Source organism: Metopolophium dirhodum, chromosome 1 (assembly GCF_019925205.1).
Source record: "Metopolophium dirhodum isolate CAU chromosome 1, ASM1992520v1, whole genome shotgun sequence".
In the NCBI taxonomy this organism is placed as follows: Eukaryota; Metazoa; Arthropoda; class Insecta; order Hemiptera; family Aphididae; genus Metopolophium; species Metopolophium dirhodum.
The window spans coordinates 109,241,227-109,256,122 of record NC_083560.1 but is presented as its reverse complement, the minus strand read 5'-3'; the positions used below and the strand labels follow the sequence as shown (position 1 = coordinate 109,256,122).

The window sequence follows — 14,896 nt, the reverse complement described above, 5'->3', positions numbered from 1 at the left end:
GTTTGAGAATAAAATATTGAAAAACAGAGAATGATGCAGGCTGTAGAATATTTCCTACTAGCAATTAAAAAAAAATTATGAAATTTGGTAGATTTTACAAGGTGGTATCGTTATTCCCGCAGAGTGTATTTTTAAGGAAAAAATGGCATCGGCACCGGGCGCCTTGATACATCCATTATGCATTGACCCACTTGTAACCTACTGTACAGCAGAGCGACATCCACTTACCTGTTTTTTTTAATAATATTTCAAATATTGATAACGGCTGAACGTAATGATAAGGGAGAAATATCTTACACGCCTCGCTGTATGCGTAATGTGCATTCCTGTATTTAGATGCTATGTCGGTACCATGAACTTAGCATGAACATAGAACATTATGGCATGAACTAGATAAGACGTAAACACTACAATCAGCAAACTGTTTGTTTGCTTTCGTTACTTCCGAGACACGGTGAAAACGCGCTTGCAAAGACTTGTTATCATTCTATTATTTTAAACATTATCTACCTCTACAAATCTGTAATGGTCTAAGTCTGACTATTCCTGCTAGTTTAATGGAAATAAAATGAAAGAGCCTTATGGATATTGTGACTTACGAGTAGAACGAGTTAATGATGATATTATCAATACTTTCATTGAATGTAAGTAACGTTTAAAATTGTACACAATGCAGCCTATTATATCAGTGTAAGTGTATAGAACTGATAATTTATCCTCAAGTCAAATTGTAGACTAAATTTGTTAAACTGATTTTACAATTGACACTAAATTAATAGAGCTTTAACTAAAGTGGACTAATATATTTTTTTATTTCAAGACATTGTCCTTTCTCTTTTTTAATGCCAATTTTGGTTATATGTACTCGAACCTTCAAAGAAAATGTATTTGTTTTTTCCATGTAAGCATAAAGATAAAGTGTTGGAAAGCCTGACGGTCGTACGAGTTCATAATTACACTTCAATATGCCAAATGCCAATAACGACATGTCTCATGTATTTTACCTATACATATATTATAATATAGAAATAACGGGATTAAAACTGGACAAAAATCGCTTCATTTGAAGTTAGTTGTAATTTGAGGACATGATGCTCTAAAAACTAAAAAAGGACAGTTCCATTTAAAATAGAACATATTAATATGGTCAGTGGTGATGTGCGTATATGAGTTTTTATTCAAACATAAATAATTAATAAACGTTATCTTTAAATGGAACTAAGTGACTATAACTGTAACTTGTAACCACTGAAAAATATCAAAAGAATCTTATATCTGGTGTTTGTCAATTACACTGATTTTTCTAGACCACCTGAAATATATACATCTTTTGCGTTGGTGAATTTATCACACATTAAATAGGCGTACATCTATTGCACCAAGAAAATATTCACGATTTATTCACATATTATAAGATAATATAAGATATACATTTTTTTAAATATTTTATTTTAGTTAAATATATAAAATACGTTAATATTAAAAGTTATATTGTTAAATTGTCTTACTTATAATAAATGATTAAAAATTAGTGTTGAAACAAATTAATCAAAAATCTACAATATATCTTGAGATGAACAGTTCATTATTATATTCTATTATTTTTTTTGTTACTAACTTAACAACCCAGAAAATATTCATAGTGTCGTTTTTATATCACAAAATATTATCTTCCATGTTTATTTTTGTTTTTATATTTACTATTTTACATGTTATTTTCTTTTTAAATGCTATTCATTTTAATATAATATATTAATTGTATTTGAATAAGTTCCAGAATTTCAAATATACAAAAATATATGATTGTGTCGAGTAAAAGAATTTTCTGAATGATTGAGTTAAGTAGTAGTAGTTAAGTAGAGTTAAGTTAAGTTACTTAACTTGCTGGCATTTGAAGCCCTTTCACTTGATATATTGTTTGATATCCAAATAAATGGTGGAGAAATTGGGTCTTTGTCAATAATTGTATCAATCAGATAATTATTAAATCGACTTACTCGTTCCTCCGTGGATTTTATATCCATAAAATCATTTACAGAGCAATTGCCAATTTTTTCTGGTTCAAGTAGTGATAGAAATAAATATATCCATCTTAATTATTGTCAAATTTCAATTAAAATTTAAGTATGAATGATTTAAGTCTGAAATCATTTGAATACTTACCAGATAAATCCACCATGCTTGAGATATATAACAGTCATATATTCATATAAAATATAATAGCCCAAACAGTAATTATAGCATTATGTAAATTTCTCAAAATCTACAATACATATTTTTGAATGAAATGTAACCATTAATTTTGATTCACAAATATTAATTAAACCTTCTTTTAGGGCTATTTCATAGATAATAGTTTTTTTACTTGGTAAAAGAAAAAATGTATGGAATATAATGTCTGTTATTTGCTGCATGAATCGTAAATAAATGATACAACAAATGGGCTGTAAGAAAATGTCCCATCCATAAATATGTTTTCTTAACAACAGATAAACTTCAAATTAGTTACCAATACATTGTTATATTATTTTCAAAATAATTAATTAATTAAAATTCTTCACTTCTATTTCCAATTGTTGTTATGTTCATTAAAGATTTTCTGAGTTTCTTGCAAATTGTTAGGTAATTTTAGTGTAGATTTTTGTCTTGCTCTATATAAATGTTGTCGACTATTTGCTACAACTTCAATATTTTGAGATCATTTGATGATTTTTCAATAAATATTTCCTTACTTATTATTTTTAACAGCTTTTCTATTAGGTAAATCATCCATAGTTTATCTTTTCTCTTGATTTGATATTATTCGTTGTTGAAGGTCTTTAGGAGATAAATGATTGTGCTTAGTTTCATCTTTAAAAATTGTTATTTTTCCCTCGTCGACATACAATTTAGTGTTTCTACTGTTTCTTAAACTGCCAATTGCGTCCATTTTCAGTAAGTTCGTTACATGAAAGTTTATAATTTTGATAAAGAATTCGATCATAACAACGTTTATTAAAAAATATTTTTATCTTATAATATTATTGTCTTATTTGATTTTTGTTGATGAATATTCCGTTTTGACCAATTTATAATTTTATTGCATGTAGATAGCAAAAAAGTATTCATAAACGATGTATACGCCAGCATATCTCAATATCGTTTAGCGCAATTTATTTATTAAATCACCATTAATAATATATCAATAAATACATGATATAATATAAAAAAATTGAATATATATAATATCATATTATCATTACCCACACAATAAAAAATGTAGTTTTTAATTCACTAAACTTAATTAAATTATGATATTTTTGGTACTTCAATATCGTCTTGTACAATTGTTTGTATACCCTTTTTTGTACACCAATACGTCTGGCACAATTGATGTGTAACCTTTTTGAATCTCTTAATTTTGTTTTACTAGTGATTTCTAGCGCTACAGAAATATGCCCTTTATATCTTGTATTTAAATATACAATTTGAATGTTACTAGTCACAGCTTATTTATTAACTTGCCCATCCCTAATAAAACCAATTTCTAATCTAAAATGATAAATAGTTAGGCATTATCTAATTTAATATTAAAAATGTTGAGTTATAATTTATAATAAATGCTATATTTAATTATCTTAATGGTGCATTTTTATTTTCTATGATGAGAAAATTTTTTAACATATGAAATACTTGTTTACAGATGGGTACACTTTGATTGCTGTAAATACTACAGTTAACTGTTCATTACTAGGTGTTGGAAATTCTAATAGAAAAAAAAGAAAAGTTGTTGAATGTAATGGTGAAAACAAAGAAGAAATTGACTGGGTGCCAACTCCCAAGTTAATAAATGTAAATATTTTATATTTAGTTTAATATATATGTATAAATCTAATGTACCATTGTATTTGGTATGACAAGTTTAAAATATGTAAGTGCTTACCTCTTTACCATAGTTTGAAAAATATTCTTATGAATTATACCATTTTTCATAAGAATATAGACATAGCGATAATAAAGCAATAATTATTATACTTCTGTACATATATAATATAAAAGCATGAAATTAATATATATAAGTAAATGTTAGTTTGATTTCATAATAGTATAATAAATCATAGAATGATAAAATCTAATTTTTTTTTAGCATGATGATTTCAAATTGAAAATAGTTAATCGATTGACAGTACAAATATCAAATATTGGACAATTGCACAGAATTGTAAGTAATAAATATGTTACAGGTGAAATAGAAATTTGGGCAATGCGCACAGTGCCTTAATTTTGTGGTGACAAATGATAATAGGAAAAGTGTACATTATGGACAATAACCAAATGGGGAGATTGACAAAGTAGATTAAGTATAAAAATTAAAAATAGCTGTTTAATTTCAATAAACATAATAAATTAAAAAATATTTCTATAAACACTCCTATTATTATTTTTATATGAATCATATTACCATATTATGTGAATCCAAAGGGAAGAGGGGAGAGTAGTCCTAATCGTTAAATTATGACATTGTTCACAATGTCCAAACTTTCTATTTTATCCATAACATACAATAATTCAGCTGTTTACAATAATTAATACATATTTTTTTTATTATAGTCCAGTTTTCAAAATTTTAAATTGTATAATATTCTTGCAGTAGAACCATTAAATGATCAAGTTTTTCAGGTATGAACTGTTATTATTATTTTGTTACTTTTTGTATTCTACACTGTTATTGTACAAATAATATATTATGCAAGAATCTAACGTAGTCTGTTTATGTGTTCAGTGTGATTGTAAATGGCAACAGTTTGTTAAATGTTCTGGCCATAGAAATACAATAACAATAAAGTAATATTATTTTAAACATTATATCTAAAAAAAATTTATTTGCTTGTTTGTCCAGTTATAGAGTAATATAATGAAACTTAATTTTGTGAGAAACCATCAATTATCTGATATTGTAGTAGTGACTATCTACTATTCTATTTATATATAATATCAACATTCGGAATGATAAATATACTATAGTGCGTTTCACTACAACTCCGACTCAACGCTAATGCGCCTCATGGTGTTTCTTCATTAGGGTTTCTAAAACTAGCAAGTTAAATTGTGCGGCGTAATTTAAATTTGATAAAGAATATTTTTCTATCCTAGATTAGACCTGATTTGAGACAAAACTGCCATGTGGCGCGTTAGCATCGAGTTACACTTGTTGTGAAACGCATTATAGTAATTTAAATAAACATATCTTAACACTATTCAGAGTAAAAACATACCTCGCCAGCCAACTCTTCTGACTATAGCATCTGACTATCGCAGACATTGGCAACCTCTGAGGTAAACTTAGATTCTGAGTAGGGTATAAGAAAACTATCAAACTATTTATTTAACTATGTATTTTTGTTTATCTAAATGTAAGCTTTGGCATTTTAATGTTGACACAACAAATAAGATTGGTTGCTCTAAATGTATTGAAAGTAAAAAAACGTAACATAGAAATCGTTGAATATTAGATTACAGTTACATATTTTACAATTTAAGAGGAAGTTGTATCCGCATAATATGTTGTCTCATCTTGCTAACGCATAATATACTTAAATGTAGGTTCAATTGTTCAATGTCCATCAGTTCCAATTTTGTGTTGTTAGCTTAAATATAAGACTTCAAAGTAAACATTATAATATGTGTTCTATTGTTGGTTTTTACGATATTTTAATTTTAAGTGAATGATGAGCATTTTTAAATATTATTCACGCTAACAACATAAATTCTGGACGTACAGTTTAATATATTATGCGTTAATAAGATAGAGACAACATGTGCAAAGTCCTTTTAATTATTTATATTATATTAATTTGTGCCTAAGAAGAGTCGAATATGAACTACCATTTATGAGTATCATGTACTTTTGTTGTGAAAATGTGTAAAATGTATTTAAATTCATTTGCATTGATATATTAAGTGTATGATTATTTTATTACATGTATCTGCATCTATATATTATTTTGTTACTACAAATTTTAATTTTTAGGATATAGTGACTTTTTCATCAACTTCATCTATTGACATAATAACTTGTAACATAAAAACATCTATAACTCCAAAGCAATATACAATTGCAATAGAAAAAAACATATATTTTGAAGTATCTTACGCACCTATGTTAGTTAATTATATTGCTCGTCAAGATACTTTAAGTTTGGCTCATCTTTTTCACATGAAAGGAAAATCAAAAGTAAAAAAAACCTTTTAAATTCAAATGAATTTTTTTAAATGTATTTTTATTTCAGAATATAATCGTTTCGAGTGGGGCAGTTAATAAATTAGACATACGTAATCCTCATGATGTAATGAATTTGTATCCTTTGAGTAAAAAATTAAGTTTTTTGAAATGTTGACGTTTAACTTAGGAAATATAAATAAATTTTATTTTGCAGAAAAGTTCTGACTTTTAAGTAGTATCATAAAGTATAACTTCTATAAATAGGCAATATTTTCATCAAACGTTTTGATTAAAGTGTAATACACCACGTCATGATTGATATTGATCAAACAACCTATGCATATATTAAAGACATTATATTAAGAACTAAGTATGCCACAAAAATTATTATTATTATTTGTTTTTTTAAGAATTTTTTTGGTATTTGATAATAGAAACATGCATTTTATTAATAGTTATCAACATTGTTCAATATCTTTGTGTTTTTATAAGCTATATTTAAATATTAAAAAAAAAATCTTTTACTTTACTACAATGCATTTTATTTATAATATGAACTTTGTTTCTTTTACTATTCCATGGCATTAGACATTGTATGACTACTACTAATGATTTATCAGTAATTAAATATTTTATTATAAATTAAACACATTACATTTCTCTTATTGATTTTAATATAAAAAAACTTAACCAAAGTTCAGAGGTATTTTACTAGGTCTTTCAAGGAAACAGTCAAAAGAATCAATCACTCAAGGATGTTACTCTATTATATTACAACGAAGTATGTTATAAATTTGATTATAAGCATTAAATAAACAAATATAGTATGAATTATAAATTTCAGATGAAAAAAAAATCTGCAATTAACACTCAACCAAGAAAAATAACTTCATAATATTGTAAATAATTTATAAAATAAGACGTATGTACGTATGTTTTAAAAATATTTTTTCAATAATACATTTTTGATATATTATTAAATGGTTTGTTTTTATTTTTGATGAACGAAAAATTGTATTTTAGATACGTTCGTGAAGTTGGCCCAACCATTTTGGTGTAGCGATTCAAAATCTTCACCAATAGTTTGCGAGTTAATTGCGAGAATTTGCGAGTTCACTTTCAGAATTTGCGAGTTAGCCGTTTTTTAGCTGCAAACAAAATAATAATGGGTGGGCCAAGTTCACGTAGCCCACCCATGTCGCTCAAAAATGTCGAAATTTTTACCGAAAGATGCGTCAACATTTGCGAGAATTTGCGAGTTCACTTTCAAAATTTGCGAGTCACCCTTTTTATCACCAAACTCATTTCCGCAATTCTTTATGAGAATTGAAATTTTGTATTTATTTAATTTTTTATACAATCAATATTTTTTTTAAAAATAAGATTATTTTTTATTCAATAAAGATTTTTCTATTCAATTTACATTACTTTTTATTGAATACAATTTGTATTAAAGTTTTTTATTTATTATAGATTGTTTATAAAATATTGATTATTTTTTATTAACTATATGTTTTACTCAGGCCTTTTTTTATAGATGTTTATTCAACTAGGCTTTTTTATTCAATCAAGATTATGATTATGTATAACCTATAATAAAGCCTAGTTGATTAAAAAATCTATAAAAACCCTTAAAAAACTGTAGTTAATAAAAAATAATCTATTTTTAATAAACAATCTATATTAAATAAAAATCTACATTTTATTAGAAAAACAATATTAAATAAAAAACTTAATTGACAACTGTATTTAATAAAAAAAATAATCTAAGTACAATGGAAAAAATCTTGATTGAATAAAAAATCTATATTGACAAAAAAACCTTTATAAAAATTCTATATAGAATAAACATTAATTTTTTGTTTTTGGAGGGGAAGGAAGGTCGTGCGAATTTTCAAACTAGGCGTGCGAATTTGTGTGAATAACGTGCTAAATGTCTGAGGAAGAAAAATTCTGAAAATGTTAATTTGGATACAGGGGGGGGCTGGCAAGACGTGTCGCTGCCCCCCCCCCCCCCTCATGAATTTTTAGTTTTTTGAGGGGAAGGAAGATCGTGTGAATTTTCAAACTAGGCATGCAAATTATATGCTAAATATCTGTATACTTTGTTTATAGATTTTCCTTTGTGGGAGGGGGGCTGGCCAAACGTACGTTTGTAAAGGGTCAACTCGCAAATTCTCCAAATGTCGACGCAAAAAAGGCCAAGTTAAATACAATAATAAATTCTACATGGAATAAAAAAATCTAAATTGAACAAAAAATCTTAGTTGAATACAAAAATGTAGTTATTTAATAAAAAAATTATCGCAATTAACTCGAAAACTATTGGTGAAGATTTTGAGTAGCTACACCAAAATGGGTGGGCCAACTTCACGGACGTATTTTAGATTAATAAAAATGAAGAACAAATTCTCAGGACAAGAAGCATATTTATATTTGTTTACAATTTTATATTACCAAGATTGTTAAACAATATATTTAATACATAAACCAATATTGATAATTAAATATTAAATAGTGTTGCTTGTAGCTTGTACAAATAAACATACATATTAACACATAATATCATATTATGATAAAAAAACATACAATTTGTAGTAACAACTATTGTCTATTACAGTGGTTCTTAACCTTTTGTTTTACATTTCCTGTAAAAATGATTTTTTAAGCCTTGGCCCTTGGACCACCTAATTTATGAGAAAAAAAAATTAATTTTAATGACTCAATTATTCACATTTTTAAAATATTTGTACATTTTTTTACACAAAAGTAATTATGCACATACTTACTTACAGTAATATTGTGTATATTCATTACACACAATTCTCGTGATTCGTTTATAGTTTATAATTTTAATACTTTTAAAATCAGGATTTTACTTGTACTAATACCAATAATATTATCTTTTATACTCATTTTACAGTGGCTAATTACGGTGAAATAGCTATATCGTTCGCTATTGAGGATATTGAAGAACATGAACAATTATTTAACTTCATACAAACTCGGAATTAAGAAATTATAACGTATCCCTTCACATTAGACCTATTAACAAATTGACCTCATATAGGTAAAATGAAAACAAAAGTAAATTCACTATATATCATTATATCCCAACCACAGTATACTCCACTGGTTAAGCAAGGTTGTTGGTGTAATAAACCAACCTGAAATATCTTATGTTTAGGTTTGGTTTCCAAAAAAACATAAATGAACTCACCAAAATCTGTAATAGGTAACTAATGTTTTTAATTATTTATGAAATGTGAATAATAAATTAAAAAGATGATAGGTGTTATTTATTGAATATGCTATGTACAGTGTACACATGTGTCCATTGTACCTTCTTCAACCAATTTTAATCTAAATGACAACCAAAGTATTGAATATATTATGTATTATGTGAACCATAATGGATATCACTTAATTAATATACAGTCGGTAAACATTCAAATCTTATTAGTATATTATTACATATTGCATAATATATATTAATTTAGGTACCTTATAACTTAATATAGACACAATATTCTGCTTAAAGATTTGCGATTCAAAAGTAAAAATACTCAATGTAAACTCACTTTGCACCAGCAGTACTCACAATGTTTATTTATGGAATAATCCGATACTCCATGAGTTGTATCGATAAAATTATAATAATTTGTATTCATAATGTAAAATAATAATTTACTTCTTAATTAAATATGAATAATTGTAATGTATCCTAATTATTTTTTTATTTGAATACAATTTAAGAAAATTCTTGTTAGCCTTTGAGTCAATGGCTGTTGACACCCATAACAAATCCTACTACTGACGCTGAGCCACTGAGGTTATTACAAGACAAATAGCAACTAGAGATATTATTGAACGCAGTGGCGTAGCCAGGATTTTTTTCGGGGGGGGGGGGGGATCAATTTTGACGCTTTTACACATTAAATATATACTACCATAGAAAGATAGCTGAAAAGTGTTAATACTTATAGTACATTTTTAAATATTTTAAATACAATTTAAGACTGTGAGCAACTATCATAGACCATTAAAATAGTTTTTAAATTTTCTTAACATTTCGCGTGGGGGGTTACAGCCCCTCAGCCCCTCCCCTGGCTACGCCACTGAATTTGAACGTTCTAATGGAGTGTTAACAATTTAGGTAACATCCTTTTAAATTAAATTGTCTAACATTGTTTTGACACCAAATATATTGGTCTTAGAATTTAGTTGCTTATTAAAATAGGTGCAGGACTTAACGGGGCTGTCGTGGTAAAAGTAAAACATATGCAACGCTCAAGAGATGGCGTTATGCTACTGGGATTCTTGTACTACGTTTTTTTGACTTTTGTGACTTGTCAGTCTCCAAAATATAAGTGTATGTATTGGAAATGTCATCAATCGTCACGCAATTAATGACGCTGGTCCATCGTATAGAACATTCATATAGTGTTCTTCGCAGTTAAAAAAGCACCAATGCCGTAATTGTCTGATAATTTAAGATTTGTACCTATCAGAAGTAAAAAAATGTTATCTTTGGTGTTCGCTGTAGCCTTCCGATAGCAATATTTTAAATTAACAAATTCTTATACAACGATTTTCTTATTTTGTTATTCAAAAACTATTAACCGTAGATAGGTAGGTTAGGTTAGGGTACTCTAACCTACCTACTTGAAATTGTCATCAAACGTTTATATTATAATTTATACATGATAAAATTTGCAAAATATTTTGACTCTAAGTTATTTAAAAACATTTTAAATTGAATACAATTTTATTCGTTGGTTCGAAAAGTTTGAAAATGTAATTGTTGACGCGTATATTTTATCTACAATTTGTAAACAGGATTTTGTCGCGTATTATCGCTCGCAATAAGGAGCTCTATATGTAATATAATAGTATAATAAGTAATCTAATGTCAGTAAGCGTTCGACTGCCAATCGCCGCGTAAATAAAAAGAAATATATATGGAATAAATCATGTAAATTGTATATATTCTTATAGTTAAAAGATCCATACAGTCCACAATTTAAAATCGTACCTAAGTTTACAGTTAACAGTAATGCAAAGTCCTTCATAAGGTTTTATAATAGCAGTTGAAAAATATTAAAAATGCATATACACTATTTTTTTATAGCCATTTAAAGTTTAAATTTTTCGAAATTCATCATCACGATTTGCAAATTATTTTGAAGTCAGATATTCATACATAAGTTTCTTTGTATTATTGTATAGGTACATAGAATATGAAAATTTAATACAAGGTTTCTTCATAACTTATAAGTAGTTTCAATAATGTCGTATACCTATCTCTCGATGGTACACAAAATAATCGATGACAATATTCACTTTATTAAAGAACTTTATTAAACATAAAACAAACACACAAAAATACGAGTCTCTGTGGATAGCTTATTATCAACATACGTGTCTCACTAGGAAACCCGCATTGTCCCTCTGCCGTGGTTCTTACGTTCTTAAATATTATTTTACAAATTACTGCCTCAGCTCATTTGCTTTGTTGGGACTAAGCTAACTATTTTACAAAGCCAAGTATTATGATATATTGATATATTAATAATCATTATAAAATATCGTCAATCGTCATTGATGAATATGATTATTTATGGATATTTGAATATTTAGGCTTCAAGCTATTTTTGGATTGTTTTACGTTCGACGACTGACGTCTGACATGACGTCTAATATTATTATGAAAATATATATGGCTCCACGTGGAGATTAATAATGTTAGTAATAATTATATATATAATATATATCTATGTATATGTATTACTTATAAAGAATTGGTTATCTTCCTTTATTACGAGAATTGAGCAAATGGTACAAAAATAGCCCGAATTTCAAACGACAGTCTGCAGAAGTGCAGACTGCAGTGCAGATAACGATTACTTTTTTCAAAAGTTAAAAAAAGAAATATGGAATTAATAATGTAATATATCTATTTTATGTATATTTTTTTTATAAATAAATAGCTAATTTTTGTTGTTAATTATAAAGTTTTATATAGATTTAAAAAACAACTAACTAAATTCTTGAACCTCTATTAGCCCCCCCCCCCCTTAGTGAGTGATAAAACCCGCCCCTGGTTGGATGGTTGCCCATCGTCCATTCGGTCCCCGGACAGGATAGTGTATTTGTTGAATATAATTTAATATTGTATAACGTATCATCATATTGTGCAGCAACAACAACATCGTTGTTATTAATAATGTTTAAAATCACGCCATATCATGTGATATAATTATTAGCGAATCGGATATTGTTAAACAGTGGCGTGAGACTTAGGTCAATAGGTCATTTGTATATAAGGCCGACTTTTAGCATATTGTAGGTACTACATTATAATATTACTTATGTGTACGTCATGCGTTTAGTAAATGTTACTTATTACTAAAAGCAAAGTAGTCATTTTGCTCATCAACAGTGAACATAGTCTCATTGTCACATTCTATAACCACAACGCTTTCGATACCATCGACCACTTTGGGCGAAATGTTATTTTTATCTGCCGTAATGGTCGAAGACTGGGATTTTTAACGACAGTGCTTTGAAAGGACGGTAGTTGGTGTGTTGAAGATGTTTGTGTTGCTTTTCTTTTTTTCCCAAACTTTCTGTTTCGTCTAAATGGGTAAGGCTAGACAATTCTGAAATTTTTCTTTTTCCATTTTCTTTAGTGGTACTCTGTTTAGACTTATTGTCAAAATCAAGCGCACGAGTGCAATTTCCTTTTCTAATATTGTACTTCATTTGTTTGTGTACATTCGTCACACGCTGTCTCATAAGTTTTAAAAACCAGCCGCATTTAAACCTACGGTCGCCTTCTAGTATGTCTTGTTTGACTGTTTTAACCCAAGATTCAACGGTAGCATTACTCTGGTGGATTTCAATGCCATTGTTGACTTTATTGTTCATAATAGGTGTCCACAGTGCTAAGAAAGGTACGCACTTAACTATAAACTCGTGTAAATATGATTCATCATTATATTCATTAATGCTTATATTTTCAATATTTACAGCACAATTTAAGACTTCAGATTTAACCTGTTCTTTGATTGACTAGAACATAGTAAAGAACCCTTTTGCTGTTCTTGTCAATTTTTCTGACCACTGTACCAGTTGCATCCAAATACTCAGTTACTGGTTTTTGTTTTTTAATGAGATTTTTTAGTTATATGTCCAACTGCATTACATAATGACGAATCACATTACCAATTTTTTTTTCTAAACTAATTTTAAAGCTTATAAATAATTTTTTCTGTGTCAGAATTAACAACAATTCGTCGGCATTTTTTACTGTCTGACCCTCTTCGACAACTAAAATAATAACTAAAACTACAAATACAACTATACTTAAAACTACTTTTTTTTGTTAACTACAACTACAACTATCACTAAAAATACTTTTTTGGGGTTTTTTTTTTAACTACAGCTAAAACTACTATTTTTTTTCTACTTTTTTTGAGTTTTTTTTTTTAACTACAGCTAAAACTAAAACTACAATTAACTAATACTACTTTTTTCTTTAAACTACAGCTAAAACTAAAAAAAAAACTATTTTCTTTTAAACTACAGCTGCAACTTTTTTTTTGGGTGGGGGGATGGGGGACCCCGTTTTTTTTTTTTAATTACAACTATAGCTTAAACTAGAACTACCACTAATACTAACTACAACTATTATGATAGTTGATGTGATGCTGCTGTAAATAAGGCAATGCTGCTGTGCGGAAATCGTTTGGAAAAAGTAGGATCACAACACCAGAAAAGTTCAAATAGATAGGTTTTAATTTTTAAAATTACAAAAATATATTAAATTCAAATATTATACACTCCTATTTGAATTCACCATTGAACTTGTGAATGCTGTGACAATAGCAGACATAGTTATTACAATTAAAATAATTTAAGCATACAAATATTAAATAAAATTATGATTATAAATTATTACAAATATATACAATAATGTCAAATATATTAAGTGTAGTTCAATTATGCTACTATGATAATTAGTTCATTTTTTCAAACAAACATAATCTAAGTTAATTTCATAATTTATTTATTCTAAAAAAATAACATGTTTGTACTGACAAGTAACACTTTTTCAAACATATAAATAAGTGGGACTAGGGCGGTGAGCCGACAACCGGCGACGTTGGGTATTATTATTGCGATAAAGATATTATATCCAACATTTCCAAATTATATCGATATTTATCAAAGCAATTATTTGAGATAAGATATCGAACCAGTAATATACATCATACAACCGAAGAGCCGATGTGTTATTCTCTAATGTAATATTGAATCAGTGAGGTTTGTGCCTTCGTCGTATTTTATTTTATAATAATGGAGTGTTATTTGTTGAACAACAAACTTATTATAAATGGCTATGTTATGGTCCAAAATAAAGTGCGTGAAAATCGGTACAACTGGGAGTGTGAAAAAAGAATCCATAGAAAAACTTTAGAAACACATGAAAATTGTAATGCCAGAGCTACGACTGATTGTGTCAATGGTTTACATACACTTCTTGGCACGCCTACAGATCATAACCACGCACCCGAAGCTCACAGGGCAACAGTTATAGATTTTCGATCAGGTATAAAAAAACGAGCACATTCTACACGTAATAAACCATCGCAAATATTGCAAGAAGTAGTTAGCAATATACCATTAAGT

General features: G+C 27.6%; 1 protein-coding gene and 1 pseudogene across 1 annotated transcript; both read left to right on the top strand.

The window, feature by feature from the left end:
* The first annotated feature begins 289 nt into the window (after positions 1–289).
* Positions 290–7,762, top strand: LOC132937333 (ribonuclease P protein subunit p30-like). The gene is made up of 8 exons (XM_061004157.1): positions 290–644; positions 3,683–3,831; positions 4,127–4,201; positions 4,591–4,659; positions 6,011–6,214; positions 6,270–6,337; positions 6,904–6,983; positions 7,047–7,762. Exons 1-8 carry the CDS (start codon positions 569–571, stop codon positions 7,067–7,069), a joined length of 744 nt encoding a protein of 247 aa, XP_060860140.1. The 5' UTR covers positions 290–568; the 3' UTR covers positions 7,070–7,762.
* A 4,950-nt stretch (positions 7,763–12,712) lies between these two features.
* On the top strand, positions 12,713–13,280 carry LOC132933533 (uncharacterized; annotated as a pseudogene).
* The last annotated feature ends 1,616 nt before the right edge of the window (positions 13,281–14,896 follow it).

Coding starts and splice junctions, on each gene's coding strand:
- LOC132937333 (XM_061004157.1), top strand. CDS start 569: ATGAAAGAGCCTTATGGATATTGTGACTTACGAGTAGAACGAGTTAAT. Junction 6,215..6,269: donor ACATGAAAGGAAAATCAAAA/GTAAAAAAAACC, acceptor TTTTTATTTCAG/AATATAATCGTTTCGAGTGG. Junction 6,338..6,903: donor CCTCATGATGTAATGAATTT/GTATCCTTTGAG, acceptor ACCAAAGTTCAG/AGGTATTTTACTAGGTCTTT.